This window comes from Eptesicus fuscus, chromosome 12, assembly GCF_027574615.1.
Source record: "Eptesicus fuscus isolate TK198812 chromosome 12, DD_ASM_mEF_20220401, whole genome shotgun sequence".
Lineage (NCBI taxonomy): Eukaryota > Metazoa > Chordata > Mammalia > Chiroptera > Vespertilionidae > Eptesicus > Eptesicus fuscus.
In genome coordinates, this window is record NC_072484.1 from 63,055,930 (window position 1) to 63,069,794 (window position 13,865).

The 13,865-nt window shown below is 47.3% G+C and overlaps 1 protein-coding gene across 2 annotated transcripts in view; it reads right to left on the reverse strand.

The window, feature by feature from the left end:
- The window catches only part of AFG3L2 (AFG3 like matrix AAA peptidase subunit 2), a 40,425-nt gene extending 38,036 nt beyond the window's left edge, over positions 1-2,389 (reverse strand). The window contains exon 1 of one of the 2 annotated variants that reach the window (XM_054724414.1): positions 2,090-2,389. In XM_054724414.1, the coding sequence (XP_054580389.1) occupies positions 2,090-2,206 (117 nt within the window). In that variant the 5' untranslated portion in view covers positions 2,207-2,389. The remainder of the gene's footprint in view (positions 1-2,089) is intronic. The other variant, XM_008159691.3, reaches the window with a different exon arrangement.
- Between the last annotated feature and the right edge of the window lie 11,476 nt (positions 2,390-13,865).

Consider the following 13,865-nt stretch of genomic DNA (forward strand, 5'->3'; position numbering starts at 1 on the left):
CTGTAATAAATCTAAAGGAAAGTAACCTTATGGAGTAATCTGATCATTAAATTCCGAACTCGGCAGGTCATGGAGGGCAGCCACACCCCAGGCATATAACTTCAAGTACAAGTTTTATCTTTCCTTTAAGCAAGCCCTGTCCATTGCTTCTGTGCATCTAACACACTTTTGAAATGCCTTTTTCAGACCCCTCAGAAGCATAACCACCCTCAAAAGAACTCACCATCTTGTTAACCATCCTGTTATCCAATCCCCACCTAGCCTTCTCCCACCTTCATGTAATCTAGCTTGTGTTCCCTCCTTAATTTTAAATGTATAAAAGAAACTGTAAATTGCCATTCTCCTGAGCATTTCAGATTTTGTTTCCGTCAACAGTTTGGTTCAAATAAACTCATAAAAATTCTCTAAGGTTTAGATGTTTCTTACCTCCACACAGGTACTATCAATAGCCCCTTTTAAGTGGAGAGGCTAACTCCAGGGCCTTAACCCACCTCGCTCTTTTGCCTCTCTGTGTACCTCTAGGTAAACCAGAACAACGCTGGGTTCTAAGGAACTGACAGACAGCAAGAACCTGTGTCGCTGAAATAGCTGACCTCCACTACTTACTACATGCACCTTTACTGGAGACAGACTGAGGCCAGGACCAGTGGACTAAGGAAACTGAGACAGATAACTTGAACCAAGTGGCCAAGCAATTTACAACCAGATACAGAAAGGTCACCTCCCTAGAGATAACACCTAAGCCTCAGTTGTATTTCAAATCCAGGTCCAGAAAAGCAGCAAAACCAGGACCAGCTGAACCGACCCCCGGCCCCAGCACTGACCAATACTGACCAATCAGTAGAGACCACACCCTGAAAACTGATGAATATTCTGCTGAAACCCTCCTGAGACCAGACCGGCCCTAAACTTCCCACTGGCAAGAGAGAAAAGCCTCAAGAAAAGGGACCCAGCCTGTGCTCTCCCCTAGGGGGCCTGCCTGAGCCCACCCCTTCCCTCCCAGAAGAGGCATCCCCACAGGCACGCATCTCCTCAACTCTAAGAACTCCAGGAGACTTGTAACCGGGGGAGCAATGGCGCAGCAGTTCCTTCCAGACTGACCCCTGAACCTGGTCCCAAGGCCCCCTTTTCTCTGACTTCCTAGTGAGCTAAAGCCCCTGCCTAGGCTCTCCTGTTGCTTCTACTATGCTAAGCCCTTCCCTGTTTTACTATGCCCGGCTTTAATGAACGGACCTTCAAAGTCACCTGGACCCGTGTTGTGAAACTTTCCCTACACAAGTCAAGAACCCAGACGCTAGGGCTGGCCCTGGGCAGTCCTGCTCAGGGCCAGGTCCCCTGCCCCGCACCAAGATGGCTGCCAGTTTGTCACCGTGCAGCCCCGCATCTGCTGGTTATCACCGAGAGAAACCACCTTCCACTGAGGACAGGCAGGCCGCATGTCACCTGAAGAAGGGGGCATTATCTATAACCATGGTTAATATTTACCGGTGTGTACGATGTGCCAGACACAGAATGCCAGCAATAGCCCCACTCAACAGATGGGAAAGTGGAGGCTCAGAGAGGTTACCGAACTTAACTCCCAAAACCTGTGCTTTTCTTACAGCATGCTCAGGTACAGACTCTTAAAACGCATACACAACACATGCATCCTATTTTCCAATGCCATCAAAGGTAAAAACGAAGGCAACCAACGCCGAAGATATGACAGGTAAGTTCCTCTTAACCTTTCTAGGTCTCAGTTGCCATGTTCACCCTGAATGAAGTCACAGGACCTTCCAAGATGATCTTTTGAAGTTCCCGGATACAAAGATCTGATTCCATCGGAGATACATATTTTCAAAAATCCAACACGATACTCAGACTCAGACAAGCACAAGCGTGCTTACGAGAACCACGGGATACACGACCACGAACGCAGGGCGCCCAGGTATCTCAAGGCAGCGCACGCGGCCTCATTCGCCGAGGAACTCGCCCCGGACGCCCGGCGGTCCACGAGCGCGCCCAGGGGCCGGTGACCTTGACGCCCAGCTCTCCGGACCCGGAAGCGGACCCGGCTGGGGGCGGAGGGCACAAAGCGCCCGGGACTCACCGTCCGGAGGTAGGCCTGTTTGTTGGGGCCCACGCCGCCGCCAGTAACGAGCAGCGGAGGCAGGCCGCGGGGCCAGCAGCCGCCCCGGCCCCACAGCAGCAGGCAGCGGTGCGCCATGGCTGCCGGCGCAACCCGCACGGGCCGGGGGCGCTGCGCAGGCGCGGCTCTGCGGCCGCGGACGGACTGCGACCGGTGGCTCCGGCCTGCGGGGGACCGCTCGGAACTGAGCGAGCACAGGACAGCGTAGTGGGCCCGCCGCTCTCGGGCAAGCCCACGCCCCCGACGCGCGCTTTTCCCGACCCCGGCGCGCTGACGTCAGCCGTAAGGCGGGCCCTCGGGGCCGGCCGCTCAGGCCGCTCCGCAACGTCACTCAACCGGAGCTGGAGGTGGAGCCTAAGAAGAAGAGCGTGGAGGGCGCGGAGGGCGGTGGGCGGAGCGGAAGAGAGAAGGGAGAACGGGGAGTGGAGGGCGGGGCTGGAGGCGGGGCCTAAGGGGAGGAGCCTGGGAGGCGGTGGGCGGTGCCGTGCTGGGGCGGGACCGAAGGGGGCGTGGGAGAGCGGGCCTTAGTTAGAGGGCGGGACCAGCAGAAGCTGCTGGGTGGGAGTAGAGAAGGCTGCTAGGGCCTCAGACCTGTTAGGGCAGTGGTTGGCAAACCGCGGCTCGCGAGCCACATGCGGCTCTTTGGCCCCTTGAGTGTGGCTCTTCCACAAAATACCACGTGAGGGCGCGCACGTAAAGTGCGATTGAAACTTCGTGGCCCGTGCGGAGAAGTCGGTTTTCGGCCTGGGCGAGTCTATTTTGAAGAAGTGGCATTAGAACACTCAAGGGGCCAAAGAGCTGCATGTGGCTCACGAGCGGTTTGCCGACCACTGTGCTAGGGGGCAAAGCCACCTTAAACATCTCACTGGTCAAATATTTTGAGCACCTACTCAGTGATGGGCATCGTTCTAGGCTCTAGAGGTGCCAAAACACATCCCTTAACTCCTAGGAGAGCAATGCAAAGAAGCACAAACCTAATTGCAATAATATAAGTGTTGGGCCCAGCCGGTGTGGCTCAGTGATTGAGACTCGACCTATGAACCAGGAGGTCCCGGTTGGATTCCCAGGTTGCGGGCTCGATCCCCAGTATTGTGGGGGAGGCAACCGATCAATGATTCTCATAAATGATGTTTCTATCTCTCTCACTCTCTCCCTTCCTCTCTGAAATCAATAAAAATATATTTTTTTAAAGTGTTGGGACTCTGACATCTAGCTTGGGCCCATCAGGAACCATTTAAAAGATAAATGATTTTTAGAGAATAGGGTGAGTTCTCCAGGCAGTGGAGACCTGTCAATTTTGTACCAGAATGGCCACTTTGTATATATATCCTGGTGGGGGAGGGGTGTAGCAGGGGCACAAGTGAGAACATACCAGACAATTGGTTGCTACTGCCACCATCCTCCTATCTAATAAAAGAGTAATATGCAAATTAACCATCACTCTGCTACACCCACAAGCCATGCCCACCATCCAATCAGGAGCAAGTATGCAAATTAACCCAACCAAGATGGCTGCAGCCATGGAGCGAGCAGGAGGCTTGGCTCCACTCAAGGCTACAAAGTTTCAATTATAGAAGATAAATAAATCCCAGATACCAGGGCCTCTGCTTGGGTCACTGGGGGCATGGCCAGCCTGCAAATCACCACAGGCCCCTCACCCAGGTGGCCCCATGCCCCAAGGGAACCCCCACCCTGATCCGGGACACCCTTCAGGGCAAACCAGCTGGCCCCCACCCATGCACCAGGCCTCTATCCTATCTAATAAAAGAGTAATATGCAAATTGACCATCACTCCAATACACAAGATGGCTGCCCCCATGTGGACACAAGATGGCTGCCACAAGATGGCCAGCAGGGGAGGGACCAGGCCTGCAAGGGAGGGAAGTTGGGGGTGACTGGGCCTGCAGGGAAGGGCAGTTGGGGGGGTCCCAGGCCTGCAGGGGAGAGCAGTTGGGGGGGACCAGGCCTGCAGGGGAGGGCAGTTAGGGGTGACCAGGCCTGCAGGGGAGGGAAGTTAGGGGCAAACAGGCTGGCAGGGGAGCAGTTAGGCATCAATCAGGCTGGCAGGGGAGTGGTTAGGGGGTGATCAGGCTGGCAGGCAGAAGCGGTTAGGAGCAATCAGGAATGCAGGCAGGCGAGCAGTTGGGAGCCAGCAGTCCTGGATTGTGAGAGGGATGTCTTACTGCCCGTTTAGGCCCGATCCTACTGGGATTGAGCCTAAATGGGCAGTTGGACATCCCTCGAGGGGTCCCAGATTGGAGAGGGTACAGGCTGGGCTGAGGGACACACCCGCCCCCCGTGCATGAATTTCTTGCACCGGGCCTCTAGTCCTATATAATAAAAGCCTAATATGCAAATCAACCGAATGGCAGAACGACCGGTCACTATGACGCGCACTGACCACCAGGGGGCAGACACTCAATGCAGGAGCAGCCCAGAGGCCTCAGGGTGGCCAAGGCGGGTGCAAGTGGGGGCCCCCTGATCGCCCCGTCAGTTGCCTTGCAGAGGGAGGCGACAGGCGGTAGTGGAGGGGGGCAGGACCGGCAAGCAGGTGCGCCAGGCTGGCCAAGGCGGGTGCCAGCAGGGGGTCCCCCTCCCCAATCGCCCCGCCAGTTGCCCCACAGGGCCAGATCAGCCCTGATCACCGGCCAGGCCTAGAGACCCTACCCATGCATGAATTTCATGCACCGGGCCTCTAGTATCAGTATAATGGGAGGGGCAATTGGCCCCCTTCGTTGTTTGCCATTCCTCCCAGGCACTGTGGTGGTCACTATGTTTGTGCACCCAATCTGCTGGTTTGGCTTTTTGTGAGGCAGTCAGTGTCCTGATCTCTGAAAGCACATCAGCCGCCACGTTTCTAGGAGGCAAGTCAGACTGGTTAGCAGAAACATGATCAACTGTCAGACTAGCAGTTGGCTCCTGTAACATTTTTCAGATTTCCTTCCACATTGTGGCACTCCCCCCACCCCCAATGGCTTTTTTAGTACCTGCCAGCTGTCACATGTTCATTGTGCCAGCCAAGTTGTGAGACCTTTAAATATAGCCCAATTGTCTGCATAGGGGACTGTAGGCTATGGCTCATGTGTAAATACCAGTCACACGGCCCTTAGTTCTGTACACTGGCTACTCTGTTGTACTCCTCTTTGAAACCATGCAGTGTTGTATGGGATTGTATGGCCCCCACAGTCGTTACACAAGGATTACCTCGGCTAGACCCCTCTCGGTGCCATGTATTTTTAAGAATGGCCATTGTAACTTGTTGATGAGGGCATTTTTTGGTGTGGGAGCTCTACAGTAAGGGCTGAAGTGGTCATGTAATACATTGGCCTCAAAATGACATGTAACTCATTACCCAAAGGACTTGTGGAAAGGGCACTGTGCTATTGCAAATATGCATGCTATTTTAAAAAAAATTTTTTTTAATTGATTTCAGTGAGGAAGGGAGAGGGAGAGATAGAAACATCAATAATGAGAGAGACTCATTGATTGGCTGCCTCCTGCACGCCCTACACTGGGGAGCGAGCCCGCAACCCGGGCATGTGCCCTGACCAGGAATCAAACTGTGACCTCTTAGTTCATAGATTGAGGCTCAACCATTGAGCCACACCGGCCAGACATGCATGCCAGTTTTGTAAGGTGAAGGCAACAGATGAAGGAGGCCTTGCAAATAACTCTTCTGTCTAACCCAGTGGTTGGCAAACCGCGGCTCGTGAGCCACATGCGGCTCTTTGGCCCCTTGAGTGTGGCTCTTCCACAAAATACCACGACCTGGGCGAGTCTATTTTGAAGAAGTGGTGTTAGAAGAAGTTTAAGTTTAAAAAATTTGGCTCTCAAAAGAAATTTCAATCGTTGTACTGTTGATATTTGGCTCTGTTGACTAGTGAGTTTGCCGACCACTGGTCTAACCCTTAACTGGGAGGTCTGCCTGTACTAGCACTATCACCAGTAGGGCAATGATGGGTTCTGTTTGCTGCGATGTTTTATACCATCCCAAAGCCTGCTGTTCAGTGGAGGAAGAATAGGTCTCAGCACCCTTCTCTAATTGGAACCAGAACCTAAGGAGGACGGCTTTCCCAGGTTGAGCCTGTCCTAGGACCCAACTAGTTCCATCCAAGTGACATGGGTACCTCAGCAAGGAGGAAACCAGAGTCTGTGTCTGTGTTGCCAGGGTAGAAACATTAACATCATGGGGGTGCTGGAAGGAGAAGAGAGAGAAAGAGCTAGGAATTGAAAACCTATTTGAAAAAATAATGACTGAAAACTTTGCTAACCAGGTAAAGGAAATAGACATGCAAGTCCAGGAAATGCAGAGAGTCCCAAATAAGATGAACCCAAAGAGGCCCACACCAAGACACATCATAATTTTTAATTTTAAAGACAAAGAAAAAATCTTAAAAGCAGCAAAAAAAAAAAAAAAAAGCAGTTAGTTACCTACAAGGGATAGGACTATAAGCTATTTTCTCAACAGAAGCTGTGCAGACCAGAAGGGATTAGCACAAAATATTCAAAATGATGAAAAGCAAGGACCTACAATCAAGATTACTCTATCCAGCCCTGGCTGGTTTGGCTTAGTGGATGGAGCATTGGCCTGGGGACTGAAGGGTCCTGGGTTCGATTCCAGTCAAGGGCACGTGCCCGGGTTGTGGGCTCGATCCCCAGTAGGGGGCATGCAGGAGGCAGCCAATCAATGATTCTCTCTCATCTTTAATGTTTCTGTCTCTCTCTCCCTCTTCCTTCCTCTCTGAAATCAATAAATATATATATATTTTTAAAAAGATTACTCTATCCAGCAAAGCTATTGTTTAGAATTAAAAGACAGATTAAGAGCTTCACAGACAAGAAAAACAAAGAAGAAAAAATTAAAACTATGAATAATAAAATGGAAATATCTACAAATTACTTTCTATTAACAATTACTTTCAATGCAAATGGATTAAATGCTTCAATCAAAAGACATGGTGGCTGAATGGATACGAAAATAAGACCCTTACGTATGCTGTCTACAAGAGACTCACTTCAGATTGAAAGACACAGACTGAAAGTAAAGGGACTGAAAAAAGATATTTCATTAAAATGGAAACAATAACAAAAGAAAAGCTGGGGTACCAATACTTATACCAGAAAAAAATACACTTTAAAACAAAGGCTCTAACAAGAGACAAAGAAGGACCCAGCAACTCCACTTCTGGGTATTTATCCAAAGAAACCTGAAATGTTAGTTTGAAAGACATGCATCCATATGTTCACTGCAGCAGTATTTACAATTGCCAAGATTGGAAGCAACCTATACGTCCACCAATAGACATATGGATAAGGAAGCGGTGCCTGTATACAATGGAAAATGACTCAGTCATAAGAAAGAATGAAATCTTGCCATCTGCAGCAACACGGATGTACCTAGAGGGTATTGGGCTGAGCGAATTAAATCAGACAGAGAAAGATGGACACCATATGATTTCACCTAGATGTGAAAACAAAATAAACAAACCAGCAGACCAGAGACAGTCTCATAGATAGAGAGCACATTTTGACAGTTGACAGATGATGGGTGGGGGGAGGGGGCTTGTGGGGTTGGGTATGCATGAAAAAGCAATGGATTAAGCAATACAAGTTGGTAGTTACAAAATAGTCATGGGGGATATAAATTACAATACAGGGAATATAGTCAATAATATGGTAATAACTATGTATGGTATCAGATGGGTACTAGATTTATTGGGGTATTACTTTGTAAGTTACATAAATGTCTAATCACTGGGTGGTACGCTTGAAATTAATATATTATTGTACATCAACTGTAATTGAAAAAAATTTTTTTTTGTTAGTCCTCACCTGAGGATATTTTTCCATTGATTTTTAGAGAGAGTGGAAGGGGGAGGGAGAGACAGAGAGAAACATTGATGTGAGAGAGACATATTGATTGGTTTCCTCCTGCACGCACCCTGACCGGGGCCGGGGAACCTGCAACCAACGTACGTGCCCTTGACCAGAATCAAACCCAGGACCCTTCAGTCTGTAGACCAATGCTCTCTCCACTGAGCCAAACCGGCTAGAGTGAAAAAATAAAAAATATATATATTAGCCGAAACCGGTTTGGCTCAGTGGATAGAGCATCAGCCTGCAGACTGAAGGGTCCCAGGTTCGATTCCGGTCAAGGGCATGTACCTTGGTTGCAGGCACATCCCCAGTGGGGGGTGTGCAAGAGGCAGCTGATTGATGTTTCTCTCTCATCGATGTTTCTGACTCTCTATCCCTCTCTCTTCCTCTCTGTAAAAAATCAATAAAATATATTTTAAAAAATACATATATATATATTAAAAAGGAATAAAATACTGATACATGCTACAACATGGACGAATTTTGAAAACATTGTGTTAAATGAAAGAAGCCAGTCACAAAGGACCACATATTGTATGAATCCATTTATATGGAATGCCCAAAATTGGCAAAGCCATAAAGACATAAAGCTGATCAGTGATTGCCAAGAGCTGAGGGTATGGCTGATAGACTATACAAGAAGCTAATAAAAGTCGTTACTTACAGAAGGCAGGGTGGCATGGATCATCTGAGACTTCCCAGAATGTACTTTTCATATTGCTGACCTTTTTTGAGTCATGTGACCATATTACCTATTCAAAGAAAACATAAAATTTAAGAATATTAAAGGAGACTATTTTAGTGCTGAAATTATAAATTTAAAAAATAATCTTATGCTTATTTATATTTTCCAAATATCCAATAGTAAATACACATTAGTTTTATAATCAAGAAAAAATAAAACGTTTAGCCCTAGCTGGTTTGGCTCAGTGGATTGAGCGTCAGCCTGCAGACTGAAGAGTCCCAGGTTCGATTCTGGTTAAGGGCACATGCCCAGGTTGTGGGCTAGATCCCCAGTGGGGGCATGCAGGAGGCAGCAGATCAATGATTCTCTCTCATCATTGATGTGTTTTTTTTAAGTATTTTATTTTATTTTTAAAATACTAGAGGCCCGGTGCACGAAATTCGTATACGGGGGGGGGGGGTGGCAAAGGGGGTTCTCAGCCCAGCCTGCATCCTCTCCAATCTGGGACCCCTTGAGGGATGTCCAACCGCCCATTTAGGCCTAAATGGGCAGTTGGACATCCCTCTCACAATCCAGGAATGCTGGCTCCAAACCGCTCACCTGCCTCTGCCTGATTGCCCCTAACCACTTCTGCCTGCCAGTCTGATCACCCCCTAACCACTCCCCTGCCAGCCTGATCGATGCCTAACTGCTCCCTGGCTGGCCCGATTGCCCCTAACTGCTCTCCCCTGCTGGCCTGGTCACCCCTAACTGCCCTCCCGTGCCAGTCTGGTCACCCCTAACTGCCCTCCCGTGCCAGTCTGGTCACCCCTAACTGTCCTCCCCTGCAGGCCTGGTCACCCTCAACTGTCCTCCCCTGCTGGCCCGGTCACCCTTAACTGCCCTCCCCTGCAGGCCTGCTCCCCCCTGCCAACTGCCCTCCTCTGCTGGCCTGGTCACCCCTAATTGCCCACAACTGCCCTCCCCTGCAGGCCATCTTGTGGCGGCCATCTCGTGTCCACATGGAGGCAGCCATCTTTGACCACATGGGGGCAGCCATCTTGTATCTTGGAGTGACAGTCAATTTGCATATTACTCTTTTATTACATAGGATATTTTATTGATTTTTTACAGAGAGAAAGGGAGAGGGATAGAGAGTTAGAAACATCGATGAGCTGCCTCCTGCACACCCCCTACTGGGGATGTGCCTGCAACCAAGGTACATGCCCTTGATCAGAATCGAACCTGGGACCCTTCAGTTTGCAGGCCAACGCTCTACCCACTGAGCCAAACCATTTAGGGCATTATTGATGTTTCTATCTCTCTCTCCCTCTCCCTTCCTCTCTGAAGTCAATAAAAATATTTTTTTTAAAAAAGAAAGTAGTAGTTATTTAAAAAATAAATGAATAAATAAATAAATAAAATGTTTAATATACAAAGTCTGGGATCATTTTTTCCCATCAATGTAGCAGTGTATAAAGTTGCAAGAGAGTAAAAGTCTCTCACTTATTCTTGCTTAAAGGTATCTCTAAAAAAAATAATAATAATAATAAGGTATCTCTAAGTAGTTGTTTTTTTTTCTATATCTGTACATATGTATTTGCAAGTATGTTAAATGTATTTTTACAGGAATAAAATTTTACTTTATGCATCTTGCTTTCTTGATTAACATATATTTTGGTATGTTAATAACATATAGTCCCACCCCATTCTTTAATCAGCTCCACTGTATTCTTTGGTATAGCAATTCCTAACCAAGGTGGTTCAGACTGCTTTCAATTTACTTCTATTTCCGACACTACAATTAAATTCTTATAGATGCATATATACGCATGTGCCAGTAGCCATTCAGAGGATGACTTCCTAGCAGAGAGATTACTTAGTAAACAATATTTTAAAAATAACAGTTTGCAAGTGTTATGGGGATTGGACCTTGAGACAGCACATGCAGAACTGTGCTTGATGTTTTCCCACTAGGTGGCAGGAGAGATCTATAAATTTCTAAGACAACCAAGTATTGTGCATTTCAAAACCTTAAAATGTTTTGTTGTTTTTTTAAATGATGTTGGTAGTGTTCCCGGTTCATCTGTAACAATCTGATGCCCTGTTTTCTATAAGGTGAGGCTGACATGGTATTTTCCAGTCGTGGTCAGGGCTTGTGATGCTGTTCCAGTAATGTACCTCAGGTAACAGAATCTAAAAAATCACAGTCTGCCCAGCCGGTGTGGCTCACTGGTTGAGCATCAACCTACGAACCAGGAGGTCATGATTCAATTCCAGTTCAGGGCATATGCCCAGGTTGCCGGCTCCATCCCCAGTAGAGGGTGCGCAGGAGGCAGCCTACCATCGATGTTTCTACCTCTCGTTCCCTCTTCCTTCCTCTCTCTCTAAAAATCAATAAAAACATACTTATTTAAAAAATCACAATGTCTGCCCTGGCCGGCTTGGCTCAGTGGATGGATCGTCGGCCTGCGGACTGAGGGGTCCCGGGTTCAATTCCGGCTGGGGGCACATGCCTGGGTTGCGGGCTCCATCCCCAGTGGAGGGCGTGCAGGAGGCAGCCTGTCGGTGATTCTCTCTCATCATTGATGTTTCTATCTCTCTCCTTCTCTCTTCCTCTCTGAGATCAATAGAGAAATGTATTTTTTCAAAAAATCACAATGTCTGATTAATACCACTTAGATGTTAACAAATAAAGAATGCATTATGAGCCCTAACCCGTTTGGCTCAGTGGATAGAGCGTCAGTCTGTGGGCTGAAGGGTCCCAGGTTCGATTCTGGTCAAGGGCATGTACCTTGATTGCGGGCACATCCCCAGTAGGGGGTGTGCAGGAGGCAGCTGGTTGATGTTTCTCTCTCATCGATGTTTCTCTCTATCCGTCTCCCTTCCTCTCTGTAAAAAATCAATAAAATATATTTTTTAAGAAAAGAATGCATTATGATATCAACACCAAGGTACATCAATGCAAGTTTTACGAATGACAATAGCAGAACATTTAGAATATTCCTAATTACTACTTTACTTGATAGTGATCAAATATTTTTTAAATTGTTGACCATAGAGTATACATAAATCATAAAGTTCTGAGATTTTCCCTAATTATATCATCTTATTTATCGCAAGACCCCTTAGTCATGAGCCATTTTTTGAATACGTTACTGTAATACCAGACGGCATCAGGGGAAAGAAGATTTCCAAGCTGGGAAGGAAATGGTGTCTTAGGTTTCCGATGAAAAACTACATATGCTATAATGGAGGAAATTAAAGTGCTCAGAAGCAGAAATAAGGTACAAAATTGAAAATACGTATTGGAGAGACTTACTTCAGAAATTGTGTTTGGAAGAGGAATTAATTATATAGACTTTATACCATAGAAAGCATACTCTGTTTTTATAATATGCTAGTACATCTTGGCTATTTTGAGGCTCAGGGTAATTCTGAGTTTAGTTAGAGAACATGTCCTTAGATTCAAATAATCTATGCGTAGGATCTCAGAAAATCTAGATGCTAGTGGCACAGGCTCAGAATTGCTGACTTTCCACCATCTCATTCTGCCAGCGTGGCAGGGTAAAGAGCCTGTAAATTGAGTCTTTACCATCACTATTTGGGGATCAATTAAACATCAGATTAATAAAGAAACAGATCCAAAAGTTCTTCAAAACTTCTTACCTGCTGGAAGATTGACTTTCTCCCTAAATTAAAAATCTATTCTGATACAGCAATTTTCAAACTTATTTCTTTTCAGCAGCAGACTCTTGTAAAAATGAAAATTTGACACAGAATCTCAATACATAGAAACTAAATAGATAAGAAATAGAAGTAGGACTAGTTGAAAAGCCTCTTAATTTATCCCAGAGATGACCTCCAAAAGCAACAGGGCTCCCCAGAACCATCAAATAGATGTTTCTGTCTGTGGTTACACCAGATGGAACCCCACCCAGCCGCTCCCAGGTTCATGACTCCCTAGGAGTCAGTCTTGACTCACTGAACAAGCAATTATCAAGTGCTTCTGTTTGCCAGGCACTGGGATAGATCCTGGGTACACAATGATGAGGAAGGCTAAATCCCCATCCTTGAAGAGTTTACATAATCTAGAGCACAACTGCTTTCCAAACTTTAGGGAACTTTCTAAGTGGGTGGGTGGCTCATTAAAAATGCCTATTTCTGGGTTTTATCCCAGAGATGTCATTTCCAAAAGTAAGAGGTGGAGCTTAGGAATCTGCCTCTTTAATGAGTATTAATCTAGTGGGAGAGACAGAAACACAAACAAGTACAGTAATTATAAAAAAATGTGCTGAGAGTAATGCTGGAGGTATGTGGGAGCAATTACGGGAAGACAAGGAGGAGGAGTGAGGAGCACCCAAGGGGGTGCTGAGGGCGCACTGTCACCTTGACGGGTCCCCTCCCAGCCGCGTCCGCCCCTGCTTCATTTGGGATGAGCATGGGTACAGATTGGTGAAGCAGCTCAGGTCTTGGGCTCCTCTCAGGACCCACATACAGGTGCAGAGTCAAGGGGGAGATGTTTTTGTTTTGTTTTCAAGTTGAGAAACTTGACCATAGTTATAATCAAGGGTGGAATGTGGGGTGAAATGACCAGTGGGTGGAGGAAACAGAAACTATAGAAGGGAAGACTAGTGGAGCAGGTGCCCACGGAGAGGGGACCAAGGAGAGTGGGGTGGTTGCCTGAGACTAGAGGGTGGGAAGGGAGTTTGGCCAGGGTCTAGATCAGGACAATAGCTACTGTGTTTTGGACACTTGCTATGTATCTGATACCATACTAGGCGTTGACAGCCATCTGTGGTCAACTCAACCACTCTACAGAGACTGGGTCTTAGAGAAGTTAAGCAACTTGCTACTGTGTTTTGGACACTTGCTAGTGTCCAAAACACAGTAGTAGATACCATACTAGGCGTTGACAGCCATCTGTGGTCAACTCAACCACTCTACAGAGACTGGGTCTTAGAGAAGTTAAGCAACTTGCTCAGGGTCATACAATTAGTAAGTAGTTACCCAGTGTTAGACCCGAGAGCCTTTGTCCCAGGGAGGCATGAAGACAATGGGAGAAGTGGCGGGTCAGTGAGGAGGTTGGGGGAGGATGCTAACCAGGGGCAAGTAAAGTTTCCATTGAGGGCCTGAATGAAACAGGACACCTGTCATTCCCTGTGCGATAATCTGTAAGATTGTGATTTTTCTCCA